This window comes from Plectropomus leopardus, chromosome 12, assembly GCF_008729295.1.
Source record: "Plectropomus leopardus isolate mb chromosome 12, YSFRI_Pleo_2.0, whole genome shotgun sequence".
In the NCBI taxonomy this organism is placed as follows: Eukaryota; Metazoa; Chordata; class Actinopteri; order Perciformes; family Serranidae; genus Plectropomus; species Plectropomus leopardus.
Genome location: NC_056474.1, coordinates 1,216,044 through 1,237,102, shown reverse-complemented (window position 1 = coordinate 1,237,102; position 21,059 = coordinate 1,216,044). Strand labels below are relative to the sequence as shown.

The following is a 21,059-nucleotide window of genomic DNA, read 5'->3' as shown; positions in this document are numbered from 1 at the left end:
AACAAGTAAAATCCGCAAACTGTAAATAAGAGGTAAATTAAAGAGTAAAAACAGAAAATAAAATAATGAATGAATATGTTAAAAATAATAAAATGATAAAGAAAGTATTAAAATTGTAAAACAGACTTGAATATATAAATAAATAGTCAGTGATGAATACATTTCAATTAAAAGAGGTAACAAACCCTCGGGGAAAACAGACACCGAGCTACTGTTCCACAAACTGCAAGAAAGATTAGAAGATTTAAAAAATGACCTTTGAAAAAATGAAAACAGCCAGAGAAAAATTATATATATTATATATTATATATTTACAGTTTTCATTATGATCAGAATTACAAGGATGTTACAGAATGATTATAATTTTTAAGCACTTTTTGCCCGTCTTGTTTGCCTTGTTTTTTTACATTCTTTTACTTTTTCCCCTTTTTTTCATTTTTTAAAAACTAATTTTCAGGTAATGTTTTTGCACTTTATGTTAATTTCTGGCTATTTTTTAGGTTACTTCTTCTCATTGCCCTCTTCCCACGTCTTTGAATTTGTTTCAAAGGGTTAAAATTCTACTCATTTTTGATGCCCGTATCAAACTGTAGCTGACAGCTGTGATATACATGAGTTGAAGTAATAATTGGCTTTTTTTCAGCCGGTTATCTGCAGCGCTGACTGATGTGACGTTCTCACAGAAAGCTCAAGCTGAAATAAATCCATCAGTTAAACGTCGACGCCTGTGAGCGAAACAATGTGAAGCAGCCACATGTCCGAGCTGCAGAGTGTGAACACTGAGAATAAGACAGACAGGAGGTCGGTGTCGGCGGCCGCTCAGAGGTCCTGCTTTAATATTAACACAGGAATGAGGTGTTTGTGCTCGTGTGGATGAAAGGCGTCTGAAAGCTGCTCGAGGTCAGAGGGCAGATGAGACGGATGTTTGAAACCTTCCCGGCGACCTTCTGAGAGGTCGTATACGTACAAAGAAAAGCAATAACGTTCAGGTCCTGGAAGAATGGAATAAAACCTGATCGTGATGTATTGAAGTACTCGCTCTGTGCAGGTTTCGACCTGCTCGCGTACGATCTGTTTGGTTTTCACTCTCAAAGCTTGTCAAGCATCTAAACCTTGTTCGTCTTTGAAGGTGCTATAACGGGTTTACTGGGACAAAGGAAATCGATTTTCTTGTGCTTAATTGATATCTTTGAATAGACGTGAGCGAATCATCCTTTTTTGATGTGATTTAATGTGAGTCGTCTGCAAAGCTGTGATAACGGAGGTGAATTTTCTTCTCTGCTGATAAGACTGTGGAAATGAACGACTGATGTTGCTTTAGAAAAGCGCAGAGATTTTGTTTTTGATAGCGCTCGAGCAGTTTGAGTCCTGACAAGATTCTTCTTCTTAGAAAATAAATATTTCCTTGATTGTTTTCGTGGCTCTGTGCCGGCGATAGCGTTTTTTGTGTTTTCGAGTTGTCTGTGCGCACGTACATTTGAACCAGGGTTCCCATGATCATGGAAAACCTGGAAAAGTCCTTCAAATCACGATGCCAAGATTTTTCAAGTAAATATTTCAATCGAAATATTTAAGATAAAAGAAAATGTCTTTCCACCAAATAATAGAAAAGTTTAAATACAGATGTTCCTCTTACTGCAAGCAGATGGGCGAAGAAGTCAACCTCTGTGTGTGTGTGTGTGTGTGTGTGTGTGTGTGTGTGTGTGTGGCGTGTGCGTGTGCGTGTGCGTGTGTGCATGCGTGCGTGTGTGTGTGTGTGCGTGTGTGTGTGCGTGTGCGTGTGCGTGTGTGCGCGTGCGCGTGTGCGTGTGTGCGTGTGTGCGTGTGTGTGTGTGCGTGTGTGTGTGTGTGCGTGTGTGTGTGTGCGTGTGTGTGTGTGTGCGTGTGTGTGTGCGTGTGTGTGTGGGGACATACTGTAAACAGCAGATGTATATATGTAATAGTAGAGTTTACCTTGAGGCTGCAGGTCGGCTCCCGCAGAGACGAGTAAATCTGTCGTCCTCCATCTGCTGCTCGCGCTCATCTGCATGGCTTCAACGCCCACGCGATGTTTTCGATAACCTTTGACCTCGCGAACACCTCACTCCTGTCGCTTCAGCTCACAGTTAAAGGACATGAGATTATTTTCTCTTTCTGCTCTTTTTTCTGTGAGCAGTGGTCCGACCTGACTTTAAATCTGTTTTGGTATATAGAGGCTACTTTACTTTATTCTGTTTTATTTTATTTTATTTATTTTTTTTATTTTTTTTGTAGTTATTTTAAACATTTTTATATCACGATGAAAAGGCTACTTTATTGTATTCTGTTTTATTTTTAATTTTTTTGGTAATTATTTTAAACATTTTTATATCATGACAAAAAAGGTTCCTTTATTTTATTTTATTTTATTTTATTTTATTTTTTTTTATTTTATTTTTTTGGTAATTATTTTAAACATTTTTGTATCATAGTGATGCACAGCCAAAGGTTTTTAATTTGTCCTTCAAATTAAATAAGACAACAGGTTGCAGGTATTTGTTGTCCTGAACATACAACACGTTGAGATGTTTTCTGATGTACCACCTCTGTGGTTCAGGTTTGATGATGTTTAACCCTTTAAAACCTGAGGCGACTGGCTTTAATTCTTTCAAAAACATCGGAAGAAGGAAATGAGCAAGTAAACAAGAAATGTCTCAAAAATTTGAGATTAGATATTAGTCAAAAGTTACAAGAAAGTCGTCAAAAATAAGCAAAAGAAAGAAAGAAAGAGAAAGAACAAATAAAACAAACAAAACAAAACCAACATAATGAAATTATTTGTGTGAAGTGCTAAAAAATATAATAACTCACAATTTAATGATATATTATAATTACAGTTCTATATTTTTGGAGATTTTTCTGTAGCCTCTGTGTTTTTAGATTTTATTAATTTCTTTTTAAGATCTTTTTTTTTTTTTTGGTATACATGTGAAAGGGATGATGCATGTGATATGCTTGATAAGAGTAAAAATAAAATACGGAAAATGCCCAGAAAACTATATTTATAATATTACTATCATAATTATTTGTAACTATATATTTTTTTCTTATTTTTTTTCTCAGGTAATTGTATTGTTACTCATAGCTTATAGCTTCTTCCTGTGCTTTTGAAAGACAAAGAAAATTTGCTCAGTTTTCAAAGGGTTAATGCTTCTATTCCAACCAGTTTTCTGCTGATGAGGTTTTATTAAATGAGCATATTAATAATGATCTTATTTTTTTTTCAGTCACCTGGACAACCACCACCTTTGGGACCCCAATGAGTTTGCAGTTTCCTGCTTCAGGATCATCATGTACTCCATCCAGGTACTGAACGCACATTTTTGGGAAAACAAAGTCGTGGAGAAAACAGCCAAATTCAATAAATATTTTCACTCAGTTTAAAAACTTTTAAATTCCTTAAAAATCATGTAGAAAAAAATAGTTAGAAAAACATAATTTTAGGAGGAATCAACTATAACAGTACATAACATACTTTTTGTAGGTTTTAATGATGGTGAAAAACCTCATTTTTTTTTGTTGCATGAGGAATCAACTTAAATGGTAATTAAATATATAAGACCGTGTTCGTAAATTATGGTGATTATATACTTAGTTTTTGACCATAATTATGAACAAAAAACCGTAGAAAAAAATTCTAAATTCTAAAGTGTTACTTAAAAGTTTCACATCAGCGTGGCTTCAGAGGCATTTTTAACGGTTTTTACATCGGAGAGTCGGGTGTAGCGTTACACCTCCCCGTCCTCTCGGATCCGGCTCCAGCGCCTGTCAGTCATCTTGACGAGCTGTCATGGAGTCTCAGGCTGAAAGTCGGCGGCGTCCCTGAAGCCTCCGCAGGCAGATGGAGAACACAGCTGATCACTGCGCTCCTCAGATTCGCTCTTTTTTTTTAATATTCAGGCTCAACTGCGTTGTTACTGTCGCTGTCCTCGGTTTAGTTTTTGCTCAAAATTCTGCTTCTCAAGCGATTCTTCATCGAGGCGGCACAGCGTGAATCCTGCTGCTTTCATCTGAGTAACTCTTACCTCAAACACCGTCCTTACTTACTTTTTATGGAAGTTTATTATTATTATTATTATTATTATTATTATTAATAATAATCATAATACCAACATTACTTTATTGTATTTATTTAAGTATTTATTATTATAATATTATTATTAATTATTTAAACTTTTATGTATTTATATAATATTATTATTATTAATTATATTTTTAATTGTAATTTATTTATATTGTATTTATTATTGTTATTATTTATTATTATTATTATTATTATTATTATTATTATTTATTATTTGGCTATTATTATTATTATTACTGGAAGATGCATAAGCTAATGTAAATTTATATTAATTCCTGCAATTAGTATTTTTTTTTTTTTCTTTTAAATGTTTGTCTAAATGTATACAAGTATTTTTTAAACAGATATTATTCCACTGTTTAAGGGGATAGTTCACCCAAAAATGAAAATTCAGTCATTATCTACCCACCCTCATACTTGATGGAAAGTCTGGTGAAGTTTTTTTTCTTTTCATCTGCTTGTCTTGTTGGATATAAATCAGAATTCACTGAAAATAAGTTTTGAAATTCGTCCTATAATCTGTGCTTTCGAAACATACATGTATACATAAAAGCTTTTGTTTGACAAATATTGGTATTAAAAATGGACAGCAGATTTAATTTCTTGAGCAGAAGAGCCGACGATTCCCAGCGTTTTGCTGCAGTTGTCAGTCGGACTGATAGAAGTTTTTGCAGGGAAGACGGATGTGCTGCTGTTGTGCTTCTGAGAGTTTAATTAAGGGTTAAAATGCAACATTTGGTGGGTTGCTTTTTATGTTGCTGGGCCTCTGTCAATCAAATCAGATCAATACACGCCCACACAGACCTGATGATGAGCTTCTGAGTGTCTGAGTGATAACTAGGGATGTTTTTCCCCGACTTTAAATGCACATTTAATAGCGAATATTTAGTGTTACGAAAAAATTCAGTGTGAAAACAAATTATCATGATTGATACTGACACCAACACACACACACACGTAGCATATGGAGGACTGAAACTGACAAAATCAAAAATATTAAATAACAAAATGTGTCAATTAATAAATGAAAATGTCAAAAGTGACGACATTTTTTTAATTTTCCATTTTTATTTATCAGTGTATTCATGTAATTTTCCATCTCCTCGTGCTGCTGTCGCTGTAGTTGATCCATGCACGCTGATGTCCATCAGCTAACAGGCGAAAAGTTGACACCCCCGTGACACAAAGGTCAGCCCTCCCCCCTCATTTATACAGTGAGGTGGAAATGTAGGTGGAAAAGGAAAAAGAGAGGTAAATATGTTTGAGGACGGGGACGGCAAACAGGGAAATAATACATAAATAATACATAAATAAATGATTACACACATAAATACATTTAACAATGAAATAAACATCCATCTACACACTGTGTCCCAGCCACACTCACACACAGCCCAGACCTCCAGCTCTCTCTCTGTCTCTCTGTCTGTCTCTGTCTCTCTCTGTCTCTCCCTGTCTCTATGTCTGTCTCTCTGTCTGTCTCTGTCTCTCTCTGTCTGTCTCTGTCTCTCTGTCCTTTTGTCTGTCTCTGTCTCTCTCTGTCCTTTTGTCTGTCTCTGTCTCTGTCTCTCATTCTGTCTTTCTCTGTCTCTCTCTCTCTCTACCTGTCCCTTTGTCTGTCTCTGTCTCTCTGTCTGTCTCTCTGTCTCTGTCTGTCTCTGTCTGTCTCTCTCTGTCTCTCTCGTTCTGTCTCTCTCTCTCTCTCTGTCTTTCTTTGTCTCTCTGTCTCTGTCTCTCTCTGTCTCTCTCTGTCTGTGTCTCTGTCTGTCTGTTTAATTGGTGGCTTGTCCAGAAGCTCCCAGGTGACTCCGAGTTGTTGCCACAGATCAAACTACATCAATGCTGCTGGGGTCCAGGTGTGTGTGTGTGTGTGTGTGTGTGTGTGTGTGTGTGTGTGTGTGTGTGTGTGTGTAGTTGGCAGAGTAGACGGCAGCGAGCATCTGTTTGATCTCGGTGACAGAAAACAAGCGCTCCCCGGTTTGTCCTGCAGAGACACGCAGTCGAACATTTTGTTGTCAGGACGAAGCGACAGAGTTTGGACCGTCTCAGGAAAGAGAAATCCGTACAAAAGCAGCTGCGGATGATGATCTTTTCCATTTTGAGGTTTAGCTCAGATCCAGCAGCTCCGGGAACATTTAAACGGATCTGAAACTTTAACGGTTAAAATTAGGATTTTCTGTCAGGGTTCGGTTTCCCAATCAGCAGCAAAAGAGAAAATCTGTCCCGGAAGGGAAGAGACAGAGAAAATAATTTTACACTTTATTTTTTTCCCACCAGATTATCTCTGCATCCTGAACCATTTCTCTTCTTGATTCTTGGAACTTTGCTGCAGTCTAGCGAACCAGCCGCCATTTTCACCTGTTTTTCGTGCGAGCATTTTAACCAAAAATCATCATGAAGGGCGTTGCACAGCAGAAGTGAACAGTAGAAGCAGAATCAGAGATTACATTGATTGTATTTGTTTTATTATTACAGATGTTTATACTGAAAAAATTAGTATAAATTAACTATAAATGAAACTATAACTATAAATTTGCCTGTTTAAAGTCCATACACCAAAAAGCTGAGAGTAAATAAAGAGAATGGTGGTGACTGACTGTGTAAAGAAGTTTAAATATCTGCAGCTGAAAAATACCCCTTTTCCACTGAAGTTAGCATGTGTACGTAGGTTTTTTAAGGTTAACTTGCTAAAAAATAGGCAATACTCTCCCTTCCCATTGCCAGTAGAGTGGAGCTGTGTACACGGCTCTGCAGCCGACAAGTGTGCCTTTCTGTGGGCAGGTTTCCATTAACCCTGAAATTGTACAAATTAAAATTGTGAATATGAAATACCCCTTATAGGAAACAAGTCAATTGCAAAAAACTCCCTTTATCACTAAACAGTTTTCACGCTCGCATGAGATGGTGTTTCAGCAATTTGAAAAAGCGCCGCTTGGACAGAGATGAACGGTTAATTTGTGGTGCTGCATCATAGCATCTCACCGGTGAAAGGGCTAAGAGTGGCGCGGCCACCTGGGTGTTGTCTTTCAATCGACGCAAATCCGAGCCGGAGCCGGTAAATACTTGCGACTACTGCAGAGTCATTCGGTATGTCGATTAGAAACTTCCCCATTACTTAAAAAAGCCAGATGTTAACCGGAGTTTGAAAGTTTTTTTGAAGCGGAAAAGGGGCTTGAGTCACGTGATCAGTGTGGACGCGTCTTAAATCCTCCCCGTCTCTCTGTCTTTGTCCTCTTCGTCCAGGCTCAGCACTCCCACCACGTCATCCAGCAGGTTCTGAATCACCTCGACACGCACAACAGGAACACACCGCGGGTCAGAGCCGGCATCGTCCAGGTCCTCCTGGAGACGGTGGCCATCGCCGCCAAAGGCTCAGTGGGTGAGTTCACCAGTTCTGTCACACGGGATCACGTTCTGGTGCCGTCTGCTTATCAAACAAGCTGCTCAAACACAACAAAATACCAACCGTCTAACAAAGATATCAGAAATCAGTGCAGGCCTCCCTCGGAGCGTTGCCCCACAAAGACAACGTCCACGTTTTGATACCAAATTCTAAGTATTTTTATGCGCCGATCCACCCAACTCAGTTTGATTATTTTTGACAGAAACCAAAGATACATGATAAGGAATTCAATCTGCAACTAAAGGTGTTAAAAAAAACGGTGCTGATGTATTTTGGATCATTATCAGTCCTTTCTTCTCAGGCTTCTTTCCGCTGAAGTATTTGCACGGTTAATTGGCCGGTAATTGAATAATCCTGACGTTTGACCGCTCAGAGAAGATGAAAAAAATCAGTTTATTCAGTTACGTTCTGCCGCCTCTCTGAGGTGGCGGCGGGGTGAACAAAGCTTCCTCTCCCCGGCAGCCTTTGCCAGCTCCTTCTGGGGGGATCTGGAGGCATTTTCGGGCCAGATGAGATGTATAATCTCTCCAGCGTGTTCTGACATATAAAACACTCAGAGGGCGTCCTTATCACATGCTCGATCCTCGGCGACTCCACTCTGAGCTCCGTACCTTATCTCTCAGGGTGCTGCCCCTCTGGCCTCCTGCTACCTGTCTGCTGCTGCAGGAGACCTCAGGGCCGCCTCCCACCACCAGCGGGTTCTCAAGTTCCCGCCAAAACACGCACAACCGAATCACAACTGCTCCACCGTGGAGAGGTGAAGGGATGATGTATTTTTCTAAGCCAACCCAGAAGTTAGCATCGTGCTGGATCCCTCGTCAAAAACCTCATGGGATTTTCGATTATCGCCAAAAATAAGCCGTGTCACGAACACAAGGTTATGATACTTACACGTTTTGTTCAGCATGATAATCTTCACAGATGAGCACCACGTCTGTGTGTTTTGAAGCGTAAATGAAATAAAATTAAAAAAGCTATCGTTAGGCTAGAAATGAACGACATCGCGGTCGCATCGCTCAACATCGCCACCCCGAATCCTTCAACTTCTGATTTGATTTACCGCGCCTAATTTTCTACAGAACTCTGTTAACAACCGCCTTTTTTAAGACGAGTCAAACATTTAAAAATTCAAAAAAACGGGTGTTTACGGACGTGTTTTATGTTGCAGAACAAAACGTCTAAATATCTTTAGCCTGTGTAAACCACAGACATTTTACCAAAAACCCAAAACACCCAGAGACTTTGAGACGAGGGAACAGGAAGTGCGAAGATGCTAACGGACCTCCAGACTTTTAGGACTCATTACGTCGTCACTCTGGAGTCTTTAAACAACGCCTTCTCTTCCCACGTCATCACGTGTTGCCGCTTTGCAGTGCACTTCCACGTCTACACGTTACACTTCTGCGTCTGCTCTGCTGACGCCGTCCAGCAGCGTTTCATGTGGACGCTATCACACGCATATTGTTTATATATAATTATATATATATATAGTTTAAGAACATTCAGTCTTTATAAAAATGAAAGCGGCAATTATGCTGCATGTGATGCAGACTAAGCAGAAGCACGCGGTGGCGCCAGCGGAATAAATGACAAATCTATCACAACACCTTTGAATATCGAAGTAAAGTAGGTGGTTCAAATAACTTGTGGAGTGTTTAAAATAGATATTGTTTATGTTTCTGTATTTAAAAATGTTTTGGATCAACATGTTTTGTTTTGTTTTGTAAAATGTGGTGAAAAACCATGTTGTTGTTTTTGATTATGTTAAGAATCATACTGTAGTTTCTAAATACTCTGGTACACCATAATACTGTGAAATTCTCAAAGAGAGAGAAAATATAACAAAACAAAGTACACTCAGCAAATATAACTTCATTTTAAATCCAGTGGTAAATGAAGGTAAATATTTTTTAATTTTTAATTTTTTTAAAAATATTTTATTAAGTTTTTATAGAAATTTTAGAGAGAATTAAAACATTATAAATTTGATTCAGCTTACTGTTTTTGTTTTTTTTGGTTTTTGTTTTGTTTATGATTTTGTTTTTTGTTTTTTTGTTTTTTTTTTGTTTTGGTTTTGGTTTGGTTTGTTTTCTTTCTTTTCTACTTAATTTCTCCAAACTGTGTTTTACTGCCTCTGCCTGGTGAAAAAACTTCAACCTTTCTTCTGGATAGGAATGATTCAAGAGTCCAAAAGAAGCGACGTCTTCTTTGAAAGTGAAATCACGACTCCGCCCAATCTGTGGCTCGGTACAGTATGACTCTGAGGGTAGATTCAAAGTGAACGTAGCAGTTTGTGCAGATCCAGCTGTGATTTTGTGCCTCAGTGTTGGTGCTGTAGAGTAGCACAGTGACGTGTGACGTTTCCTCACTAGATCCAGTGTTTGAGGAACTTTTGGAAACCCTTTATTTTGTCATGTTACGGACGAGAAGACGGATTTCAGTTTCATCTGTGGGAATCCTGGATGCATTTAAGCTTGAAGGCTGTTAGCCTAGAATATAAACTATAATAATAATAAAGTTTATTTATACAGCACTTATCAAAACCAGTGTTACAAAGTGCTGTACAGTTAAAAATCACAAAACACACACAGGAAAAAAATCACACAACACAAAAGAAAAAATACACAGGAAAAAATGTTACAGAGAAAAACAAAACAAGAAATACAGAAGCAAAATTTAGAAACAGTGGTTGAGAACAAAATCAAAAACGTGCAAAGCAAGAGTCAAATCCAACCAACTTCTCGTCCAAATATGGCCGCTTCTGGCTCCAAAAAACCAAGATGTCAACAGTATAAAATGCCAAACTAGAGCCTCCAAACAGGACTCCACAAAGCTTCGTCCATTATTTCTACAGTCTGTGGTTTGAAGATGCAAAAAAATCACTTTTTTTCAGTAACCATAACTGCTTCTCTCCAGCTTTAATTCAGCTCACCAGCACCTTCTTGTCAGTCACAACTCTGTGAAATTTACAGCCGTTAAACTGTCGTTTTTACTTACATGCTTTCTTGTAGGAGCATGAGTTGTCCAGGCGTCTTTCTCTTTGAAATTTCAGAAGCATCCAGTTACAAAATACCACCCGAAACCTGCCTACTGCAACAAGTGTGTTTACATGGACATGTTGGATGTGGATAAGCCATTTATAATTGGATTTTTTGGGGTATCATATTCCTGTGTTTGAGCATGTAAACACCATATTCCATTTATTAGAAACCCAAATATCTCAGCTGGACTTCTTCAAAAGAGACCAGGATATATATGGGAAATAAAAATAACCCTATTTCTCTTTAAACGCCACATCCCAAAAATGATCCTAACTGGGATAGGCCTCATAAACTGGTTATTCATTTCCATGTAACTGCACTAAATATTGAAACGGAGCACAGCATGTGAAGGGAAAGAGGTCGACAGCGTGCAGTTTACTCTCACAGGCAGGAACCAAAATGACTGACGGCTCCAAAATTCTGCGTCTGTTCAAGGTTTTTGTGAGACTGAGATTTAATTGAACCCTCTCGAAACATAATTGCACAGCTTGCATATTTGTATCTAACGATGCATTGTTAATTTTCACGCTTTTCCTTCTTCCAAGTTCTGTTTTCTCAAAGTGCATTCAGAGTCTGTTTTGAGGGATTTTTCAGGGTTGTTACTGTGATTTTTTTTTTTTTTTTAAATTGAATGTGCCAAAGGCTGGAAGGGTGAGCGAGCCGGCATCCTAATCTGAGGTGTTGCTTTTTGTGACAGAGTGAGTTAACACAAGTGGACCAGAAAAGATGTGGACCAACAGCGCAGATACAAATCTGTTACTGGGGACTGCATGCTCATATTTACTATCTATTAACTGATAAGCTGAAGAGCGGTGGGAAATAATACGTTTGCACTGCGTCCTACTCCGTTTTGAACGTGTGAGATGAAATTTCTTGTTGCTTCTTTGAATCTATTCATTGTTTTTTTTTATTATTATTTTGCACAGGTTATCATCCAGTTTCGTTATTGCCATTTTTTTATTTTTATCTCTTCACAGATTTCGTTGCAGAAGCCAAACTGAGCCGTTTAAGCCATGCGACTTTTTCCCAACAACACCCAGTTCATAAAAGTGCAAATACATAAATAATGTGATTACTTCACCAACAGCTCAATCACCTTTGTGTTTACTAATTTGTAGACGGACAGTGATTTAACAAACATTTATTTAACCCTTTGAAACCTGGAGTGACATCACGTTTCTTGTGCCGCTTCAGACGCGTTTCACAAGTATTTAACCCCTTAAACCCCGAGCATTTTGGTGTTTTTGTTCCCCATATTTTGTCCAAAATATGGGGAAAAAAAGACAATGAGCCACTTAAAATGTTCAACAAGTAGCTTTTGAAAATTATTTTAAAAGGCTAGGAGAAAGTTTCCAGGGAAAATTGAAAAAAAAATAAGGAAAAACTTAATTTATAATTATAATAATTACATACTTAAAATTGTGTAACAAAATTATTATAGTTTGCAAGTACTTTTTACAGGTAATTTGTCTCACTGAAAATGAGTTATGGTTTCGTGGTACTTGTGGAAGTTAAATTCAACAACAAGCGTCTTTAACATTGACACTCTTCTTCTTCTGTGGTGGCTGCATGTGTGTGATTTTAGGTCCCACAGTGCTGGAGGTGTTCAACACTCTGCTCAAACACCTGAGGATGAGCGTGGACTTTGAGCTGGGCGAGAGCTCAAGGAGAAACTCCGGCACCAGCGTTTCGTCCGGCCGCGGCAAAGAGAGCGAGGAGCGAATCGTCCAGAACGCCATCATCCAGACCATCGGTGCTGCAGAGAGTTTAACCTCATTTCCTATAATACAATAAGTTCAGACTGGTCTAGTGTATCCTAAAACACACTGTTATCTAAATGAAAACAGTCATTACGCGCTGCAATCACAAAAACAAAATCCACAGTTTGCTCAAAAATTCAGGTGAAGCTCAGACTTTATGTGGTACTAAAGACGATATTAGAATGAAAGAAAGAATGCACCTCATGCAGCAACTTTTTAAAAGTTTTCTCTAATATCTTCTCTAAATTTTCTGGTGAGAGAAAATATAAAAAGGCTGTGAGAGGAAGAACTTCTGCAGCACTGAAACTGACCAAATAAATTAAATCTGATTTCAGGGAAATGTATTGAACTATTAATAATGATGTAATAATTCAAAATATATATTTTTGCAAGAAACGTTTCTTACATGAAGATAAAGATATCTGTCATGAAGATTGTGCACAAAATCTTAGATTCTAAAGTATACCATAACAGTAGTGGAGTAAAAAGTACCATATTTCCCTATAAATATAAAGGTACTTTAAAAAATAATTTAAAATCAACAAAAGACAGTACAGTACTTGCGTAAATGTACTTGGTTACATTCCAGCACTGGTCAGCTGTAGGGGTGTAACGATTCATCGATCTATCGATTAAATTAGCAATGATCAGGTAACATTGATGCGAAGTGTAAACGTCGATCCAAATGCCCCTCCTTTAGATGCGCTCTTATTTTGAAAGTCTGTGTCACAGATACGCAACGTCCGGCTGGTGATGACGTCATGGCGAGCAGCCGCGAGAAAGATGAGGAGGATAAACGTGAAGAGGATAAATTACGATTATTTACTCGGAATAAATCATCAGTGTGGAAATGTTTGTTTTCGGAGAAACTGCGAGTCAACAGACGGCGCACGTGACACGTAAACAAAAGCCGTACTGAGGAAACAGGAAGTACCAACCTGTACACCTCACCGACTTCTTGCTAACGTTACGTTAGCTGCTGTTTCAGCGATGTTGACCGAAAAAACGAGCACGTAGAGTGAAAGTCACCGGCTCTGTCGGGAGATGCAGCGACTTAAACCAGCGGTGAGTCAGAAAAACATAAATAATATCAAACTGGTTCAGTTATGAGGAGAGGAAAAGTCCGCTAGCTGCTAAGCTAATTTCTGCAATGTAAAATGCTATAGGCTTATGCTAATAACATTAGCATGTTGTGTATGTGACCTACTAAAGACAGTTGTTTTGTCTCTGGTCCTTGACAGTTATAACTGAGTTTTATACTTTAGTGAAAAGACTTTGCTGTTAATCCACGTTTTCAGGATGTTATGACAAGTTTGTCTTCAAGTCAGACTGTTCTGATGTTTAAGGAAAAATATCATAGTTTAAATTAAAACATTTTAAGGCAACATTTTTTCCTGAAAGCGTTTTCAAACAGAATGAATCAGTTTCACTTATTTCTAATTATGAATATGTTGTATGTATATGCAAAGAAAGAGGTGGCAGCTTCTCCTGTAACTGACTGTGTTAAATGAGCAGATGATATCGGCCCGTATCGATCGCAAGCCCCTAAATCGAATCAAAATGTGTCTTGGTAGACTTTGTGATATTGGCAAATATTATACCGTTGTCCAAAGTATCAATATAATATCATATCGTGATGAAACCAGTGATTTACACCCCTAGACAGCAGTGGGATGCACAGTTACTGAAATTATAATGTGGATCAATGTACCAAGTATATTATATTTCTTTAGTTCAGTCAGTGTAATCACTTTTAAACATCATCTGACTTTAATCAAGTAATTTTCATGCATTTCTTAAAATGTAATAACATTTGTGGTCTATAAAAACACAATGATTTTCTTGATACAAGTGCTCACAACCAATCATAAAATTCTCTCTTACCTAAGAAAAGAGCAAGAACAAGAAAACACAGGTGAATCCTAAATATCAGTGGGTACCAACAAAATAAGAAAAAATCCTGGATACGAGCAAAAATAAAAGCGAACATATACGTTTAGAGTTTCTTGCATGAGGCCAAATGTGTTTTAAATCTCTTAAAAATGTTCAAGTCTTTGTGTCTGAATGCTGACTCACTGTCTCGCGTGTCTTCCCGCCAGGCTTTTTCGGTGGAAACCTGCCAGACTACCAGCGAGCTGAAGTCATGATGTTCGTCATGGGCAAGGTGCCGGTGTACGGGACCCCCTGCCACACCTTGGACACCGTCAAGATTGGGTGAGTCACGCACTCATTATCCAGGGACCTCAGGGTTCCCGCTCACTGCTGCTGCTGCTGCCGGCGAGCTCACAGCTCCCAGAAACCCGTTCTGCAGACTGTAGAAACGGTTTGGCTCCAAACATGTCGGCTGCACACCGGCTTTTCTTTACCAGTAAACACAATCAACGCACACACACACACACACACACACACACACACACACAGAGTGAACTGAGCTGTTTAAAGGTATGATAAAAACACGGAGCTGGTTTTACCGGAACTGAGATTTACACTCTCATATGGGAGAGGCCAGAGGAATAATCTGCACCCTAAGAAATACTTTTAACTTAACCCTTTGATACCTGAAAAAAATGGTTTGATTTCTTAAAAAGAAAAAAAAAAAAAAACGTGAGAAGACACCAGGGAACTTAACAGGCAATGGCTTAATGAGCCCAAAATTAACAAAAAATATGAGTAGTCGTTTCCTCAACATAATGTTTTGTTTTTATTTTTTGTACCTTATTAATCCTGAGACCCACTAAAACAGGTAAAAATTAAATCCACCCAAAATGCCCAAAATTTAAGGTACCAGTGTGTAGGATTTGAGGAAATATGTTGGTAGAAATGGAAAATGCAGGTGATTATACACTAAAGAAAATAACAAAATAAGTATAATTTTCTTTTGTGGATCATCAGCTGCATGAAATTGTGTTTTTGTTTTGTTGTTTTCACATGAACGCTATATCTCAAGAACACCTCGAGCAAATTTATTAAAATTTGGCATTGGCATTGAATTTGGCAAAAACGTTAGATTGGACTCATGGATGGACAGATTAGATTTTGGTGGTTAAAGGTCACGTTGACCCTCCATTCACCTCATACTTGTGAAGGAAATATCTCAAGAATATCTTGGGGAACTTTTTTCAAATTTAGCACGAACGTCCACTTGAACTCAGTGATTAACTGATTGGATTTTGGTGGCCTTAGGTCAAAGGTCAAGACTGACATTTTATATCCAAGAGGTCAAAGGTGACTTTTACTTTGACGTCATAAAAAAAAGATTTTTCCGTCCATATCTAGTGTCAGATCACAGGAGCAGAAGAGGCGATATTTGATCAGAAACTGAATTGGTGACACAAATCTAGTAATGTTTCTGTATTTATTTTTGTAAAATGACTTTCTAACTCTTCTTGCAAGTTGTGGAACATTTCTTACAAAGTTGCCCTTTTTCCATATATTTGTAAGAAATCACCCCAATTTTCTCAATGTTCGAAGGTCAAAATATTTGTGAAAAGTGTTTGAAAGCAGCACAATAAAAGGGACGTGGCTCCAGGTTTCACAGACCTGAAGAAATGCTCAGATACATCATTTCTTATTAAATACTTTATTTTTTTGGTGATCAAAAGTTATCAAACAGTTGCAATATAATTTGTTTTTTTTCTTCAGTTAATTGGAGCCGGAGATACACTAATAAATCATATTAAACAGTTTTACATGTCACACCAGACTCTCAGTATATGCTGCAAGCATTTGAAAAAAACAAAAATCTGACTCTTGAGTCCAGGAAGCGCTCCTTTTCTCTGAGATGCTACGAGCATTTAAACAAAAATACACACTCTCACACATGAGCGCACTCACATACGCTCCCCCTCTCATCCAAAGTGAATTGTGTCTTAATCTGTCCTCGCTTCACCTCCTGGACGCCCTGCAGTGAGTTCAGCTCCTGGGTCACTGAGACGACGGCGGCCCTTATCCTTCCCCCCGAAAAAAAGAAAGAAAAAACAAGCTAATCCCTCCAGCCTCAGGAGTGCAAGAAGAGATAATCCCAAATCAAACGCACGCTCTCCTCCTCTCTCTCTCTCCTCTCCTCTTTGGGTAATTGCTGGAGGAGAGAGATTTGGCTCTGCAGCTCGGCGGTGTTACTGAGATAGAGCGGCGCTCTCATTTAAACTGTCGACATTCAAGCTGCTGCTGATGTTTAGTCGTTGCTCTCTCTGAGGTCACACTGAAACACCGATCTCACAGCACTTTATCACCAACTATCAGGCGAGTGTGGCTGGGCAATAAAACCGTAACGACATCAATCGCAATATAAGTTTTCCTTGATTTAAATATGAGATGTAGTCGATAGAATGTCGATAGAATGTCGATAGAACGCATTCCAGCCATGTCCGCTCCTCTCATTCGCCGCCGGTGTCTCCGGATGTCCCCTCCGCTCTCATTCTCCGCCGGTGTCTCCGCCAGTGTCTCTGCCGGTGTCTCCGCCAATGTCCACTCTGCTGATATCTTTTTTTTTCTTTTCAGCCCTTCTTTATCTATTTTTCTCCTTTTGTTTTGTTTTTGTGCTGCACCAGATTTGCCCTCTGGAGACGTGAAAAATTTACTGAATTGAACTGAACTGAACTAAATTGAATGAAATTAATTCAATTTAATTCAACTGCTGTTGAGTTCAAATTTTATTTGGACTTAAAGCGACCTTTTGAATGTCTGACGTCTTCCTCTGCTGTCACTCAGGCATCAGGGGACCAAGCGGATCCAGACGATGCTGCTCAGCTCTCTCATCATGGTGAGTCCTTGTCTCTGACTCGTCTGTGCCGTCCCACACTCTGCCACCACGTCGACACATAACTTTATAGCACATGACACGACATTGTGACGGGACTCACGTGAATTTTAACTAAACAGATGCATTTATTGGTAAATATATGCATGAACCCTGCCTGTCAAAGTGCTTCGATACCGTTCTTTTAAAAAGTATGATTATATAAATTAACAATTTAAGAATGTTTTCATTTGAAAAGTTGTTTTTTGTGTCAAAATGTAATTTTCCACCACTTTTATAAAGTCTTAATTATTCATGAGATACAGTTCTGCCTCTTAACACTCCAGCGCTTCCTCCTCTTTCATTATCTTCTCCTGTGAGAGACCCTCATCTCTCAGAGACGAGGAGACACAGGTGGCCGCAACACACCCAGCAGTGATGCACGCGCGCACGTGTGTGCCTGTTACAACTACCATAGCACACGCACACACACACACACACACACACACACACACACACACACTGCAGCATCCTCCTGCACTGCAGTTCACATCCTCAGAGCGATTTATTGCTGCGTCTGTCTGTCCCCGTCTCCCCTCCTTGCCACCACCTGGCCTCTCAGTGCAGCTGGAGGAGGGGTGAAAGGTCAAAATATTTATAACCAATGCAGCTGCAGATGGGGCCCAGCACAGGGGGGGTGACACGAGGAGTTTGTGTGTGTGTTTGTGTTATCGGTGTCGCTGTGACACCGCAGACTGTCGGGGTGAAACCCGCATGTTTGAGGACGGCGTGTCGGGGTGAAGGCAGAAGGTGAATCACTCGCCGGTTTGGTCCAGCAGGAGCTTGTTTTCTTAATTCTGCTGGATTTTCTCGTTCTTTACGCTGAAGTTGTCAAATGCTGCAGCTTCTGCAGTGATTTTGGCGTGAGATCCCAAATAGCTGCCTTTACTGTTTTGTGTTTTTTTGTGAGTTTTTTTAGTATGGTTTAGTTTGTTTTTATGGGGTTTTTTTTCTTTTTTATTTATTTTTTGTTTTTTTTTTACACTATTTTATTGTCTTGTTGTAATTTTTAGTCTTGCAAAACTTGTATAATGTATTGTATTCTCCTTTAAATTGGGGCTTCAGCATGTCAGTTTTGCGATGTGAAGCACTTCAGGCTGCATGTGTGTAAAAAAGGTGCTCCATGCATAAAATTGAGTAGACCTATTATTTTTATTTCTAATACAATAATACCAATAATACTAATTCAGTTTTGAATAAATTGGCGTAGATTGTCCTGGAAAGTACTCTTTTTTTTTTTTTGCAGAGCAGTCACATTGAAATAAAAGTTATAAAAGCTTAAGTTTGTGTTAAGACAGTTATAGTTATTAAATCACAGACCCCAGGAGTCTGTTATTATAGTATTATTATAAGTAATTAATAGTATGTATCAGTAAAACTGCTCCTGTTTGATCATGAACCATCAGATCCGCGTCACGCTCGAGAGGAAAGGTCAACATTTTGGACAGTTTCAGCTGCTTGTGAACGTAACCTTTAAGCTCTGTTGAAGCGTTGTATCTCGCCGATCCTCCCCGCGGATTAATCGTGTCACGCTGCAATAAGTCACCTCACAACCCCCCCTCCCCCTCCCCACCACAGGTGACCTCTGGCTTCAAGTCCAAGTCCATGTCCACCGCGTTGCCTCCTCCCTTCCTGGATCCGCTCTTCTCCATCTCTCTGATGGAGGACAGCGAGCTGCGGCAGCTGGTGCTGGAGATCCTGCACAACATCATCGATCGCCATGACAACCGCGCCAAGCTACGCGGCATCAGGTACAAAGTACAACATGAACTGTTTCAGTGCACATGTTGTTCCAAAAGTACCTCAGATTTGTACTTAGGTACTTGAATAACTGTACGAATGTTTTTGTGTCTCGGTTGCAGAATCATTCCAAATGTTGCAGCGCTGAAGATTAAAAGAGAGAAGATTTCCAAGCAGGATGTTGCGTTCATGAAGAAGGTAGAAAATCTTTATTTTTCTATTTTTTTTTAACAGTATCTTCATTGGGGGTTTTCACGTATAACAGATATTACAAATAAATAAAATAGCTTTGGTGGCAAACGTTGTACAGCATAAAACAAAAAGGCAGAGCAAAAACAAACAAGCAAACAAAAACAAAATAAAAATAAAATAAAATAAAAATGATTTCAAGCAGAGGTGAAAAACAGATGTTCCAGGAGTTACAATGTACAGACCCCGCTCCCATCTTTGCTTTTATAAGTCCACGAAGCTCCCCCAGATATTTTTAAAATCTGCCAGCTGTCCTTCTAAAGTAACACACGTTGATAAATTCTTCGTATATCGCTTTATACTCGGTTTGTTCGCATCTTTGCACTCTATCGCTGTTGCTCTCTTAGCTTGTTAGAGACTCACGTCCATCGGTACACGGTCACTCCTCCTGAATCACCTGAATAAATACCCAAGATGCACCACTTTGGCCTGCAATTGATTTTCAGTTTTGTTATGTAGCTAACTGTGTCAAGAACCGCCATCAAAACCTTTTGACCACGTTACATTCACACACAGGCAGTGAAAGGGTGTGTTTTTAGCATGATTACGTTTGAGGCATGTGTGCGGTGTGTTGGGATTAAAGCTGTGAAGTTTTGATGGTCTTATATATGTTTTTAACCCTTTGGAACCTGGATCGACACCAGTTTTCTATTGCTGCGTTCAGAAGCCTTTCAGGTGCTTTTTAACCCTTTAAAACCTGAGTAAACTGATTTGATTTATTTTGAAAACATGGGGAAAATAAGCCAAGAAATATCCCACAAATTCCAAGAAAATAGTGAAATGTAATGAGAAAATGACCTAAAAATAGCTTTGGAAAAGAGGGGAGGATTATCCCAAAAATAGGGGAAAATATTGCAAAAACTATATCTATAATAAAAATCATGTAACTAGATAACTAAATAAATACTTTTATTTAAATATGTTTTTTTTCCTTGTTTTTTGTGCATATTTTCAGGTTATTTTATTTTATAACTTTGGGCCATGTCTTGTTAAGTTACTTGTTGCCTTCTCCACGTTTTTGAAAGAAATTAAACCACATTACTCAGCTGTTAAAGGGTTAAATTTCAATTATGTTGAAGCAACTTTAAACGGCGTGTTAACTGTGAAATCTTCTGTCATCCTGCTGTCGTCTTTCTGCTCGGGTCTCTGTTTATTATCCGCTGAGGTCTTAAAGGAAAGTATCAAACACCTGTTTTTAAAGCACTGAGCTTTAATACATCGTCTCCCGCCGTCACTCGTGTGGTTAGTTGTCATTTAAAACCCACGCAGATAAACCGAGGACACGAGTTGTTTATCCAGAACAGTTGTTTTGAGTGTTCGCCATCAGTGTCGCCTTCTTCCTCTCCTTCCTTTACATCTCTTTCTGTTTCTCTGTCCTCTATCTAAAATGTTTTTTCTTGTTTTTCTTCTCCTCCAGCACGGCCAGCAGCTCTACCGTCACATCTATCTGGGCTGCAAAGAGGACGATAACGTCCATAAAAACTTTGAGCTGCTCTTCACCACGCTGGCTGTCCTCACCATCGAGCTGGCCAACGAGGACGTGGTCATCGACCTCATTCGACTCTCCATCGCTCTACAGGTTACATTTCGTGTTTCCTTTGCTGTCATTCAAAAACCTGCAGATTTGTGACTTCACAAGCAGAAACACACACTTTTCAGAGATACTTTTGCTTACAAAAAAGAAGAATGAGAGTAAAATAGTGACAATTAGTGAATAAAGACAGAAAAATGTTGAATAACATTCTGTGATATTAAAAATGTTTCATTAGTTCACGCAAAGCTATGACATTAAAACAAACCCCAAAAAAGTAGTAATAACAAATGAAAAATAGCCTCCTGACTAATTCTGGCATTTTTGTACCTTGTGTTTTTATTAATATGCACTGTCCCTTTTTAAATTAACTAAACCTAAACACAGAAAAATTAATAAATTAAAAAAGTGATGCAGATCCACATTCAGTGGGTG

At 38.8% G+C, this 21,059-nt stretch overlaps 1 protein-coding gene across 1 annotated transcript in view; it reads left to right on the top strand.

Annotated features, from left to right (window-relative positions):
- The window catches only part of efr3a (EFR3 homolog A (S. cerevisiae)), a 140,377-nt gene that overhangs the window by 100,515 nt on the left and 18,803 nt on the right, over positions 1–21,059 (top strand). The window contains 8 exon segments of the mRNA XM_042497592.1: positions 3,246–3,324; positions 7,346–7,481; positions 12,132–12,299; positions 14,406–14,520; positions 17,017–17,068; positions 18,683–18,855; positions 18,967–19,042; positions 20,511–20,672. Coding sequence (XP_042353526.1) covers positions 3,246–3,324; positions 7,346–7,481; positions 12,132–12,299; positions 14,406–14,520; positions 17,017–17,068; positions 18,683–18,855; positions 18,967–19,042; positions 20,511–20,672 — 961 coding nt within the window.